This window comes from Lepidochelys kempii, chromosome 14 (genome assembly GCF_965140265.1).
Source record: "Lepidochelys kempii isolate rLepKem1 chromosome 14, rLepKem1.hap2, whole genome shotgun sequence".
NCBI classification, from domain to species: Eukaryota; Metazoa; Chordata; order Testudines; family Cheloniidae; genus Lepidochelys; species Lepidochelys kempii.
In genome coordinates, this window is record NC_133269.1 from 7,293,707 (window position 1) to 7,308,577 (window position 14,871).

At 41.5% G+C, this 14,871-nt stretch overlaps 1 protein-coding gene across 9 annotated transcripts in view; it reads right to left on the minus strand.

Moving 5' to 3' along the window:
* The window catches only part of CEP112 (centrosomal protein 112), a 357,419-nt gene that overhangs the window by 249,982 nt on the left and 92,566 nt on the right, over window positions 1–14,871 (minus strand). For all 9 annotated transcript variants that reach the window (XR_012154913.1, XM_073311620.1, XM_073311622.1 and 6 more), the window contains 3 exons: window positions 14,774–14,866; window positions 13,654–13,713; window positions 5,844–5,923 (listed from right to left, as the gene is read on the minus strand). Coding sequence is in view for 8 of the 9 variants with exons in the window: in XM_073311620.1 (XP_073167721.1) it covers window positions 5,844–5,923; window positions 13,654–13,713; window positions 14,774–14,866 (233 nt within the window). In the remaining variant the exon portion in view is untranslated. The remainder of the gene's footprint in view (window positions 1–5,843; window positions 5,924–13,653; window positions 13,714–14,773; window positions 14,867–14,871) is intronic.

Consider the following 14,871-nt stretch of genomic DNA (forward strand, 5'->3'; position numbering starts at 1 on the left):
AGCTTGGAAGTTCTAGTTTAATAATGTATTGAGCATTTTGAACTATTCCCTGTTTATTTCAAATACTTAAGGGATTATCTAAATAAAGATGTATAGACTTCTGCTTTGTGCCTATTCTTACTGTATAAAATTGACCGTGCAGTTTTTAGTAAAAAACTTCTGGTTTGTTTCAGAATAATCTTTGCTTTTTTAAGAAAATTATTTCTGTAACTTTGAAATAGTTAGGCAAAAAATAAATTGGGCTAAAACATATGGAAATAGTATTCTACATAATCAAAAGAGGAAGAAGCAAAACTTGTCACAATTGCATCTGCTGTGTGTAAATCATTCATACACCCAGAAAATACTGGGTTTGTTGTAAATTGAAAATTTGATCAAGATGAAAACTCAATTCACAACTTAGTTGGTGCAATGTATCTCTTTTCAGTGCAGTGTGTGCCAATTCTCTACACTATTTCAGTTACCTTTGAAAAAAGGAGAAAGAAAGATTACTTACTATTAACTGTAGTTCCTCGAGAGAGATGCCACTGCACATTCACACTAGTAGGATGCACTCCTGGCACCAGTAAGCTTCAAAAACTTTCTAAAGCAGTGTCCCCACTGAAACTATAAAAGCACCACCTCACAGAGCCAAGTATTTGGAGATGAGGTTTCTAGAGGCCATGTGGTCCCCTACTGCCTCATTTCCTTCTGTTAAACCCCAGAGTCCTTTGGAGAGTAAAACTCTGAGGAAAAGAGGAAAGTGGACATAACATGAATATATACAGGCAACACTCAGAAAAAAAAATGGTTACCTACCTTTCGAAACTGTTCGTCAAGATATGTTGCTCATGTCCATTCCATTGTACGTGGGCACGCGTCCACATGCACTAATGATGCCTGCGCCGATGATGCCTGAGCCCTAGTCGAGTGAGCCATCACGATCGCTGGCAGGGGCACTTTCGCCAGCTCATACCAGCAGCAGATGCAAACCATGATTCAGGATGAGATTCTCTGGGTAGACACTAGGCAACCCTTCATCCGGTCCACGACAGCAACACGTGAACCGCTTCCACTTAGCCGCATAGGTAGCCCTAGTGGAGGGTTTCCTGCTGCCCAGCAGGACCTGCTGGACACCGGTGGAACACTGCCGTTCTTTCCCGCTCAGCCACACGGAAACAAGGCCATCAAGTAAAGCGCTGCCAAGTTCAGATGCAGCAGGGTCACATGGTTCTGAGACAGTAGACCCAGCCTTAGAGGAAGCTGCAACTGGGTGGCTCTGTCCTGCTTCACCTTGAGCAGGACTCTGTGGATTAACAGCACTGGCAGGAAGGCGTACATCAATGCTCCTGACCACAGAATCAGGAAGGCATCCGACACGGAGCCCTTGTCCCTGCCCAGCAGAGAACAGAACACATGGCACTTCCTGTTCTGTCTGGATGTTAACAGGTCCACCTGGGGAGTTCCTCACCTGCGGAAAATTAGGCTGACCACCTCCAGATGGAGTGAGCATTCATGGAGAGACAAGAAGGATCTGCCAAGGCGATCCACCAGAATGTTCTTGGTTCCGGGCAGGTGTGCAGCCCGTAAATGAATGGCATGCCACAAACAAAAGTCCCAGAGGCTAAGTGCTTCCCTACAAAGGGCCAAAGACCCAGCACCGCCCTGCATGTTGATGTAGCACATTGCAGCAGTATTGCCCGTCAGGACCTGCACCACCAGGCGAACTGCTCTGAGCTTCCGGACATTGATTTGAAGGGTTAGGTCGTGTTGCAACCAACGGCCCTGGGTATTGAGCTTGTTCAGATGGGCTCCCCAGCCCAGATCAGATGTGTCTGAGATCAAAGTGAGCAGGGGGGCCTGGGGTGACGAAGGGGACTCCCTGCAGCACTGACTTGGGATCTCATCACTAGTCCAGAGACGCGAGGACATGGCTCAGCACCGCAACCACTCAGTCCAGGGGGTGCCTGCTGGGAACGTAAACCGAGGCCAGCCACATTTGCAGGGCCCTCAGATGAAGCCAGGCACGGCTTACCATGTAGGTGCATGCGGCCGTGTGGCCCATCAGTCGCAGGCACATGTGGGCCATGGTGAGCAGTTGGCTCTAAGTCTGACATGACCTGACATTTTTAACTGTAAATGTCTTCAGCAACAGGTTAAATTAAAAAGCACTCTCCCAGTTATTCAAAAGGAACATCCATTAACTTTGTCACCTCCAAGATCCCAGATCAGGACAGGTTTTCTGACTAGTGGAGATATCTTAACTAGTCCTTTGAGGAATCTTATAATAGTGGAATGGCTGAAGAATTTTCAATTGCCAACCGAAAACAGTACGTTGAGATGTCGATAGATCACTTTGAATGGTGACAAGGAAAAGCTCAGACTTCAGGTATAATACATAGTCCAGAATAGATAAAATTGGGGCACACCTGGGGACAGGTTATCTGTTGCCCAGAGATAAGTTCTTTTCCATTGCTCAGGAAAAAAAAGTTACTAAACTTTTCGGTAACCTACTCTTTGAGATGTTTTCTACATGTCTATTATACTGTAGGGGTGTGTGCCTCTAGCTCAGTTGTCAGAATTTTTCTCCCCCCATGGTACTCTTTGGGGCAGCTCACACTGCATGCAGGTATAAAGAGTGGAGTCACCTCCAACCACCACCAGGTCCTTTTAGACAGAAAACTCCAATGCAGAGGGGTAGGAGGGCGGGTTGTGGAGTGGACATTTGCAACACATCTTGAACAACAACAGTTATGGAACAGGTCGGTAACCATTTTTTCTGCTTTGAGTGATTGCACATGTGCATTCCACTCCTAGTGACTCACAAGTCATGAAAACAGATGATGGGATCAGAGCCTTTCTAAACAGGGACTGAAGGACAACTCATCCAAATCTTGCACCATGTCTAGCTTGCAAACAGGAAAACAAGTCCAAAATCTTTTTTTTTTTTTTTTTTAAACACAACTAAAACTTACTATCCTAATATACTGAAGACTAATCTAACTATATAAACACACACTATATTTACAAACGCTGGGAGAGAGAGAACTGTTTTGGTACTGAACAGAGTTCTGACGACCGTCACAGGCAGTAAGAAGGAAATGAGGGGTCTTAGGGGAGGCTTTGCCCTTTACACCTTCATGCAGTGATGCACGGCAGCAATGGGAGCTTGAGCCACCAAATGGATACAGATGAGGGAAAAAGTTTTCAATGACCCTGTGCTGGGCTCACCAACACCAAGACTGGAATGCACATGTATAGTCACTTGAAGAAGAACTGTGCGTTAGGAGGTCAGGTGACACTGTTATATGATGATTTAGATTGTAAACTCTCTGGAGCAGGGACTGTCTCTTATCTATGTTTGTGCAAGTCCAAAACAATGGATCTCCGGTCCTAACTGGGGATCTTTGGGTGTCAATATAAATTATATATATAAAATGATATGGGGGCTTTCTCATGACAGCTCCAGAAGATCTCAATACCATCCCCTGCCTGTTAAATCTAGAGTACTCAGAAGGATACTGGCCTAATCTGATTTTTCTGATCACCAATAAAAATAATGTAACTAGTAGAGAAGTATGAAGGAGATCTTTGCTTCAGTCCAATAGAATGCATCAGATACAGTCTCTGTCCATCTCACTCTGAAGCAAAACTGAGGATGCTTTGCAATGAAAGATTTCAAATTTATCCAGTTCTTTCTCTTTTAAATCAATAGGATTATTTATAGATTAAGGTACTACTCAACACTATTAAGAATGACTGGCCCTAAATTAACATTACATGTCAACATTTTCAAAAGTGGATGTCTCAATATGCTGGAATGTTCCAATGACCACTTAAGAACATAAATAGCTCTTTTATTACACCTAAGTGTTGATTTGAGAATCCAGTTATCAGATTTAAACAGCCAATTAAATAGCTCAATTTGGAAAAATCGTCGCCCACATTAAAATCTAAACTCAGATGTACAGCATGTCTCTTCACGTAGCTTGAAAAATTCACTACTGAATTAGCATGGCAGTGAATTTTCAAGACACATAGCATTTCAAAGTACACATCAAAGATTAGAATCCAGGCCTCTGACTTTAATTTTGGCCCCCTGTGCTTAGACTCAGATACTACACTTTAGATCAGACACTACAAAAGGTTTACTCCACATTAAATGAGGTAGTCTACTTTGTTCATTAATCATTGACACAATGGGCTACTTAGACTGTGAAAAGCTGTCATACCAGATGTATTATGTCAAAACAATTGAAATGTAGGTTTTAAACCCAGATTCTGCCTTCAGATACAAGGGACAAATCCTGGAAAATCACTTACTAGATGCAATATGACACACAAAATGAGCTCAAATACAGCATCTTAGATCCCAATCAGCCTTTTTAAATCTAAGTGATACAATTTCTTATGATTCTTTCCTGAAAATAATGTTAGTGTGCATTTCCAGTAGTCACTTTTTAGTGAAATAAAACGGATAAGTTAACCTGTGCCTTCTTCCTGCATAACACCTCTAAGATCTGGTCTTTATTCTCAGTCCATACAGCTAAAATGCTCATCCAGGTCCTCATCATCTTGACTACTGCAACCTCCTTCTCTCTGGCCGTGACAAATTCCATCTTGACCGCTTACATCCTTCCAAAATGGTGCTGCACAAATTATTTTCCTGGGCCATTGCTTTGACTAACCCTCTACTGGCTCTCCATCCTCCACCATATCTAACACATATGATCTGTCTTCATTTTAAGGATTTCATGGCATATCCCTGCCCTACTTATAATATCTTATACAGTATCAAGATGTCAATCCCTGGACCCACTGTGCAACTGATGCCTACCTTGCCCACCAATTTGTAAAATTTTCCAACAAGCACCTTCACACTTTCTCCCATGATCCCCCTTTTTGAACGGGAGGAGCTCCATATAGAAATGTGCAAAGGTACCACATTTTCCTTCTTCAAATCCCTCCTTCCAACTCTCCTCTATCATAATGCCTACTACAAACTCAACAACGGAACAGAAGATGTGTGTCATGATGGCTGCTATCATGCAGATTGGTATTGTTCCTCAAACTCCCCGAGTCTATTTGTTGTATCCACCTGTTGTCTTTCATTTTATACTTAGATTGTAATCTCTTTGGGACAGGAACTGTCTCTTTTTTATATCTTTCGATCTTATATACTTATATAATGCCCCTCACTGCAATATCTGAGCACTTCCCAATCATTAATATATTTATACTCACAAGAGATCTGAAGCATAAGGAAATACCGTGGGGGGTACTATTATCCCCATTTTACAAATGGGGAACTGAGGCACAGAAACTAGGTGACTTGCTCAAGGTCACAAAGGAAATCTGTAATGGTACAGGGAATTGAACCCACGTCTTCTGAGTCTCAAGCTAGCATCTTAACCACTGAATCCTGTTTGTACAGTACCTAGGAACTTTAGGAACTACCACAATATAAATAAACAACAACAATACATGAACATTTCAATTGTAACCTGATCCCCCTAATAAATGTACACAACAACTAATCTTCAGTAAGGAATATGGTCTGCAAACATGTCAGTTCTAAACTGAAGCTGGTTTGAGTTACTTAAGGGGAATAGAGCATCTGAAACCACTAAGTTCTATTTTGTTACATTCCTATCACTTAAAACCAGATGAACTGATTTTTTTTTTTTTAATTTTTACAGCTGACTAATAAAACCCTAAAAATAAGGTTTTATAATGGAAAGCTGACCCAAACTAAACTATAGGAGTGTTGTTATAAAACACAAAGCATATGGTCTACTTACTGAATTTGAATAAAAACAGAGACATTTAAAGAAAAAAATTATTCTTTATCACGTCTCACTTACTTCAAAGCCTCTTCCAGTTTGCGAATTTTCTTTTGAGCATCCTCTCTCTCTTTATCAAGGTCATTTTGGAAGCCATGAATCTACCATTTCAAAGAAAAAATTTACATTTCAGCTACTACAGCATGTGATCAACAGAATGATTAAACATTATTTCAATTTTGAACTTAACAAATTAGTTTCATATAGGTTTAGATAAGAAGTTGTTGAAATATAATCAACATATGTAACGTGATGTTTCCACAGTTCAAACAAAGTTTGGGGACAAAATTAGCAGCAGGCTGAAACTATCAGAATATAACCTTCTCTACTAGTGTGATTTTTCTTCCTGTCCAAAGAAATGTTAAACTTCTAGTGTTAAAAATACAGTAACTGTATTAAAAAGAACTAGTTTTTTCTTTAGTATCAATTGCCATATGAGGATACTGAGAGATCATGAAATAAAGGGTAGATAATGAGAGAGAGATTTGTCTGAACCATATCTTTGCCTAATAGCCTAGACAGAAGTTCCTACTCATTGACTTGTTTTGAATTTAAACTTACAATGGATTTCTATAAAGATGATTTTTTCACAAAGCATTTTTTTAAAATATGATTAAATGGGTTAACAAAGTTACTTAAGCATACTGGCCACAGTATAACATACATTCAGATACTATGGCATCCAAGAGCAGTTGCCCCGGGGAAAGAAAAGATACAGAGGAAGAAGAGAACTGCACTACTCTAGAATTCTTCACCCTCATTGAAATAAAAAGTGAGAGTGATTCAACAAGCATGTGAGAAAGACTGCATATACTCTCAGCCACATTCTTCAACAAGCACAAGGTAAATCAAGGTTTATTAATCTGTTCTCATTTTGAAATTCTTGGGTACTGTAATTTTGCAGCGTATGTGAACTGTGCATCTCACCTAAACACCCAAACAAATGCACACCCATTATAGTTTACAGAATCTTTAACATAAATATAACTCCCTCAGTCAGCCAATATATGTATATATTTTTACACACACACACACACACACACACACACACCTTTCCTCCTGTCACATGTACAGATTCCAAAAGATGTGTACAGACACACATGCTTACTCTATCTTACAGGCCCCATTTCTTCTAATTTCGTCTTTTTTCTCTTTTTTAAAATCTATTTAGATTATAAACTCTTTGAAGCAAGGACTGCTTTAAATGTTTGCACAGCACCCAGCACATTTTGGGTGCTATTATAATACAAGTAGTAAATAATAATGATTTTTTAAAAAGATTACTGACTTCTGGGAGCAACCAAGCTGACAATTTTGTTCTTTTAAGGCCTTACATGGTATAGATCCTAGCTATCTGAGATCACCTCTCTCCCTGTAAACCATTTCTGAGCTCCTAGGCTTTTTCTAACATGCCCTACCTTTTAGTGTCAGGTGGCTAGTAGCAAATTTTAATCCATGGAGGGTTCTTTACTCTGATTCTGTTGGACCAACAGGGAGAAGTGAGTTTCAGTGTTTGTCAACCTTCCAGGCATGGTACAAAGCACATCTGTTCACATTGGTTTTTGCCTAAGGCAGGTTAGGTGTCAAGGTTTTGGTTTGGATTTTTTTTGTTTTTTGGTTTTTTTAGCATTGCTGAGGTAACAGTGTAGAGATCTTTGTGACAAAAATCGTAGTAAATTTAGGGGCTGTTCTTCTAGCACCCAATTATTTGCAGCATGATGTTTGATTAATATGAATATTCTCAGAGGCTCAGGAAATAGGTGCACAATTTTATGCATACCTAATTGAAGAGATTGCATGGTTCTGCATAAATTATTATATTTATTGATAGTATATAAGAATTGATATTAGGATAAAGTGGGCATTAAATATTTGTTAATTTCAAAGTAATGAGTGTGATGAAATTACATCAGAGAGAAAAAGAACAGATGGAGCAAACAAATAAAATTTGGTTTATGAAGTACAGAAGTCTAGAGTGGCATTGAGAACATTTAGAAGCAATACATGTGCCATCAACTAAAAAGTGAACATGTACAAATGATGGGAAGTCACAGCTCTGATTCCACAAAGCACCTCTGAAGTTCAACAGAAGCCTCACGGGGAAAAAAAGAAAATTCAATCAACCCCCACACCCTATAAACGTCTACAATATGAACCACAAGAATCCAGTACATTTTAGCTGATTACATATTGCAAAAGTATTTGCACAATATGATCAGAAATCATATCTCTAGAAAATATCTAGGCAAGAATCTGTGTTAGTATCAATGACCTTGAATGTCTGTAACAAGATGCAACTGACACACTCCAACACAGCATACTGATATCTCAGATGAAAAACAAGGAAGGAAAAACACAGTTAAAAAGACTCACTAATAGAAAGTTGCAGTACAGAAGCTAACTGTGTGGAAGTCTGAGTATTTAGCTGGTTTGGAACATTCTCAGAGACAGAAGGATTTTCCATTAGGGTGATCGGAAGTCAGTATTTACTGTCCTAGCATATTATATATGTATAACAGCTGTCTCAAGAACTGCTCTTGATAATATTGTATCACAGTTACTACACTTAGCTGCCTGTTTGGAATACAAGCAGATTATTTGTAAAAAGCAGGTGTTTCCTTTACTTGTAAAACCATTTAGCCTAACCGGTTCCTGATTTAGTAGATTAGTATCCTTAATCAAACAGTGACATTTAGGTTTATTACCTATTATTTGTTTGATGTTCAAGGATCTTAACAGGGAATAGTCACCATAGATCAATAAAGGTTATTAGATAGTGGTTATGTATTTAAGCCAACAGATTATACCTGATAATGCATGCTTCCTTTACTCAAAAACAGGCTATTGTTTTTAGAATTTTATAGCCGAATCTGCCCTCCATTTTATGGGCATATGTAAATAACATGGTTCACATGTATTTTTTTGTCTCATCTCAAAGATTTTCACAGTACACAGTTACATTAAGGCTTCTGAACATGTGAACACCTGTACTGATCTCTATCAAAACAAAAAAGTTTTACCCATGTTGTTTATCATCACACAGTTGTATAATCCATCCTGAAATAAGCTTTATTGTATCTATTTCAGGAGTCAAAGGGCATATTCTCTAAGGGATGGGATGACAATAGTTGTTCTTGACCTGAAGCTCTCAAGAGATATCACAGAGATAGAAAGACAAAAGAAAGCTGAACTGAAGAGACAGTAAAAAATATGAACATGCTAGGAAGTAATAATTCCAACTCAAATGTGTATATATATGTATATGTGCGCACATATATTTTGACCTGGTTCTACATCAGTTTAGATTTGAATTTTTCTTGTAGCAATGACAATTGTTTTGGTAATCATTAATAATTTTAAAAGAAAATTGTGTGTGCCATTTAAAAATAAGACTCGTTTATTACATGTAAATAACTTCATTAATATATTATTAACGTTGCAAAGTCACACATTCAAAAGTTAGGCCATTCTAGTAACACCACCCACCCGCCACAACAGGCGGGGGAACTTGATAGGGCCAGCGGTGAAGAGGGCCAGCCCCACAGCGAGAGAGAGAGAAACACACTCATTGAAGCTCTTCCCACCCTCTTGGAGTCTTCTGGCACCCACTGGCCAGTTGTGGGAGAGTGGTGCTGATTGGGCCATATCTCCTAGCTCTAGGGATTTTATCTGGAGCCCAGGCCATGTGGAGCCTCTTCCAGCTCCATTCCTTAGAATTAAGGTTGCCTGGGATGAGACACTTTGCCAGTGGGTTTCCAGACATATTTGCTGACAACAGTGGAATGCTGAGACTCAGGGAACTTGGGCTCCATTACAGGCTCATCTACCCTTTCCTCCTAAGCTTGATCCCTTCTGCCCCATCCCCTCTAACCAGTCCCAGTCCATATTACTCCACTGGCTCCTCGTCCTACTCCCATTCTCCTCACCTAGCCAGGCTCAGTCTCCATTGTTCAGGCTTTTGATCCAACTGCCAGTCTATTTGCTCAGCAAGTCTTAGTCCACCCCTGCAAGCCCCCGTCCCCATCTCCTCCTCTCCCATTTGCTATCGCCAGTCCTCCCCAACCCACTCCTTGTTTCCAGTTTCTTCATGTCCAGCCAATCCCAGTTCCCTCCCTGACTTCTCCATTCTGGCTCTCCCCCTGCCCACAGTCCCTTTCCCCATCTCCCTCCACAGGCTTTTCATCCAATCTCTGTGTCATCTTCTCACCCCACACCTCCAGGTTCCTTAACCCAGTCTCTTTGCCCAGCCAGTACCAGTTCTCCCTGACATCCCAGCTCCTTCTCTCCTCTTCTCCCACCCTATCGGTTCCTAGTCCCAGTGCCCCCCTTAGCTCCTCATCCAACCTGTTTCTCCAAAACCACTGGCTCTCCGGTTCCCCAGTCTTTTCCCTCCCTAGCTCCCACACATTGCCTTGCCAGTCCCAGTCTCCATCCCCAGCTCCCAATCTCTGTCTCCCTGCCAGCCTCCAATGCCAGTCTTAACTTTCCCCCCTCCCCCAGGCTCCATGTTCCAATCTTTTCCCTTAGCCCTCCCACACAATGCCCTAAATCCAGGTCTTGTACCCTCTGAATTTGAATCATACAACTTTCTCCTCCATACTGCCTTGCAGGGGGGATAAGAGCACAGAAGAGACAGACTCCCTGCTCTCAGTTCTGGTGCCCAGACCTATCCCTTACAGGAAAAGTTCAGCTTTGCCGCTGTAGCCCTGAGCAATATGCTCAGTCACCTTTTAGGGATGGCATAGTCCTGTTCTGTCACACACAGGAGCTGAGAGTGGATTGAGCGTGCTCAGTCACTCTGTGGGGATAATGCATGACCAGTCTAGTTAGCACTACAAGAGGTTTGAGCATACTCAGTCAGGATGGAATCTCTAGATTAGGTTACACAGAGAAAAAATATAGATCCAACATGGCTACTCCTCTCACAATGAAATCTTGTTTATCACTCTCAGACTCTCACTCTCCCCTACTGGAAGGAATTATCCAGTGCAGCCAAAGACTTGTAATTCCAGCATAAATATTCTGTAGCCAGATACTGTCCAAATTATGCCAACCCACCTCGATTTTGACCTTCAACATTCTCATTATTAAATTCTTGGGTCTTTCTTGATGAGCTAACTTTACCAGACTGAATTATGGGGTTTTTGCACATGCAAATAGAGTCTAGAATAACACTGAAACATTTCCACTTGTGATGCAAGACAGGATTTGAATTTTGGGCATGTCTATGTAAGCGGGGGAATAGTCCCACTATTCTGGGGAACCTTCCTGGCTTCTATACTACCCCAGTGAAGTGAGCTAGTGAAAGGATTTGAGTCCTCACTCCCACTTCCTTTACCCAGTGGCCTCCCTGCCCTTGAGGACTCCCCTTCCACTCTCCTGTCTGGCAGAGTCCTCGTAACCCCAACAAGGATGGGCCCAAGATTCCTGGGGGGCTTGACCCCCAACCCTGCTGTGGTCACTTAGGACAGGGGCTAGGGTGTCCCCACTCCGGGGTACTCTCTCTGCACTGGGAATCTCTCTGACCAACTGACCATTACATACAATTTAAAGCAAATGCAAGTTATTTAATCAACAATTAATTTTAAAAAGGATAAGGAAAAATGGGAAAGGTTAAAGGAAACACATCACCCCGCTCTGTGGCAAGGAACATCACAAACAGTGTCTCTGGAACGTCAGGGCAGTTCACAGTCTGTTCCTTGTAAGTCCCAGGCCTTCTCAGGGCCTGGCTGTGCTGTAGGGATGCTGTGAGTTGGACACTTGTTCTGGTGGTGGCCACACGCTCTCAGGCTCTAAGTGTTAGGACCCTTCTTCCCAGTGTCACCCCCGCCCTGTCAGGGTTACGATCCAAGCCTGGCCTGCAGAGCCGCTTGGCTGAGGCGTCTCCCTGTGCTGGGCCCGCTGCCCAGGGTCCCCCTTGGTCTCCCCCGCTGCTCACCGCACCCAGCTCCAGACTGCTCCTGCCCCAGCTGCACCACTCTGTCTCTGCACTACTGCTGCTGCTCTGCCTCCAGCTCCCTGGGCTGCTTCTTTGGCCCCTCTGCCTCTGGTTGCTGCAGCTCGGCTTCAGGACAGGTATGTTCTGCAGGCTGCTTCTGTGACTCTGCTCCCAGCACTGACCTGCTTCCTGGGCTGCTTTTCTGGCCCCTCTGGCTCTGGTTGCTGCAGCTCTCCTCCCAGGGCAAGTCTCCTCTCTCTGGGCTGTGCCTCTGGCTTTGGGGCTGCAGCTCTGCTCCCAGGACACGGTCTGCTCTCTCTGGGCTGCTTTTCTGGTCCCTCTGGATCTGGCACAGCTCTGCTCCACAGCTCAGCTTGGGCCCCTGCTTTCTCCTTAGCTCGGCCCCACTCTGTCTGACCCAGGCAATTCCAGCTCACACGAAGAACGGGACCTCCCTGGCCTCCTGACTTTCTGATTAGCCTGCCCACCCTGTCATTCAGGCTGACCTGGAGCACTGGCCTCTCCCCATTGTTCCTGGGGGCTGTCAGTCTCAGGTTCCTGATTCCCCATCAACCGTTCCCCCTTTTTAGTACTGGGAGCTAGCAACTAAAACACCCCCACTGAATGTTAGTAAGGGGGCAACAGTCCCCTACATAGTCCCACAGTCTGGACTACAGGGGCATTAGGACTAGCTTAACGCAAACTAGGTGTGAATTAAAAAGTATCTATTTTGCATTAATGTAGTCCTAAAAGGGGGAGCACCTTTTAGGACTATGTTAACACAAACAAGGTATGTTTTAGTCACATCCCCACAGGGTCTGCACATTGCAGTTACAACACAACATGCTACTGCACACTGCAATTCGCACCTCTGCACTGAATTGTAGGGCTGTGAAGATAAGCCCTAGTGTCACTGTAGGTTTCAGAGTAGCAGCCGTGTTAGTCCGTATTCACAAAAAGAAAAGGAGGACTTGTGGCACCTTAGAGACTAACCAATTTATTTGAGCATAAGCTTTCGTGAGCTACAGCTCACTTCGTCGGATGATCTAGCAAACAATGCATCATTTAGATCCACTGTTCCTTTTGTTATAAGTAAATGAAGAGTAGTTCATTTGTAGCTGTTTTTCAATTCATTCACAGTATGAGTTTGCCACTGATGCTTAAAAAATAAGCCATGGAAGTCATGGAAGTACACGTTTATACATACATTCTGTTATTAATCACTACAATAGCCAAACACTTAAAGAAAAGTCACTTAAAAACAAAGTCATGTGGAATAATTAACTCTTGCAATGAATGATTGTTTCATGTCAGCAGCACCTTTGATATTTAAGTACAAAAATTTGTACATATTGGCAAAGTGCTGCAAGATTAAATATGCTCTGTAAGTATTAAGCACTTTCTTTTTTTTTTAATTTCTGCTCCCAAAACACTACCTCTGGAAGATGATAGAGCATATGTATGGGTACAGGTAAAATGTACAGTAAGTATTTGTTAGGAAAAATGATAAAATATCAATAGCAATTTCAAACTCCCTCTCTCTTCTACTAAAGCAATAGCAGAGAGTGAAAAATCACAGTAAGAACAAAAGTAGTACCTAATAGGGCCCTGTCTGCATCCTCTTCACTGGGGTGAATTTCACCCTAAGTGAATTAAATACCAGGCATTAATATGTTTCAAACCACAGACATTATACTTCTGGAAAACATTTTAACAGCTTAAACCTTGTTTAAAAGCTGCTTATTACTAGACAAGCTTTTAGGTTTCATCAGTTACATACCCCCTTTCTGCCCAATATTCACCTTTTTATGGATTTGTGGATTTAAATCATTAGCTGCTGCCTAAGACATCTGCAAGTACACATAACATTTTCATTTTTCCTTCAAACTTTACCTTTTTTTCATGAATCCGCTCTAAATGAAGTTTTTCCTGTTGAAATTTGTGTTCTTGATCCTGCAAATTGAGGAAATTATTTTTAATAAGGAATCACTACTACTTTAAACAGATTACTATAATTCAAAAGCAGCCCTTACCTAGACAAAATCTGGACATTTTACTAGAGAGCAGTATGGTCTATATCAACCAAAGTGTCCAACTTTATTTCATAATTAAACATTAATCTACAAACAATTTTAAGATGTTTTATTTTAGTTCAAAAAATTACACAGCATTACTACTAATACTTGATTAGCATGGGGTGTCTCCAGACTACCAGGAAGACGACACAGGTTCAGCTACAGGTCTCAGGGCTTGTCCACACGGCCATTTAGAGCACAGCAACCTAATATGATGAAGATTTACACACTGGCTTGCTAAACAGTAAGTATTTGTGTAGTCAAGCCCTTAGTCCCTAGCTTCCCAGACTAAAATAAGATGGGAGGCAATGAAGTTAGACCTTGATGAGTGCAAGAGGGGAGAAAGAGTGCTTTCTCCTTGCTTTACAACAATTCACACTATCAGATAAAAATGTTGAAAGATTCCAAAGACAGTAGTACATAGTCATCCTGTGCCATCAAAATGACTACTCTTCCCCAAGTAAGGGTAGAACATGATGATATGTGGGGAAAAGGAGATACCCAGGGCTCCAACAGGGATGCACTGTAGGTGCAGGGAAGCAATAGTCTGAGTATCTATGAGAAGATAGAAAATGTAACTGAATTGTTTCACAATTGTTACAGTTCAACAAGTTTATGCTAACTTTTACAAACAGATACTGCTATTAAAGACAGAGACAGGGATTTCTTTCAACTTTGTATTTCTCTATAATCCATTGATACACATTTTTATATCAGTTCAACACACAGGAAAACAAGACAAATAGCCACAAAGTTCCTTTAAAAGACTTAGCCAAAAGAATAAGAACAAGTTCTACTCTGTTAAGTGTAGAGGGATTGGCTCCTCTGATTTCCAAGAACTCCAAAATATATCTTAGTCTGGCATTCTATTCATACAAATCTTAGGAACAATTAAAAAGGACTCTTCATTTTTCCTGAGTGAAAAATTCAGGGCTCACCCTCAGCTGTTGCTGCCTTTGATGTTCTGATTCTTGTAACTGTTGTTTTAATTCAGACACCCTCTGTTCTAATTCTTCAATCACATCAGATGCCTGTA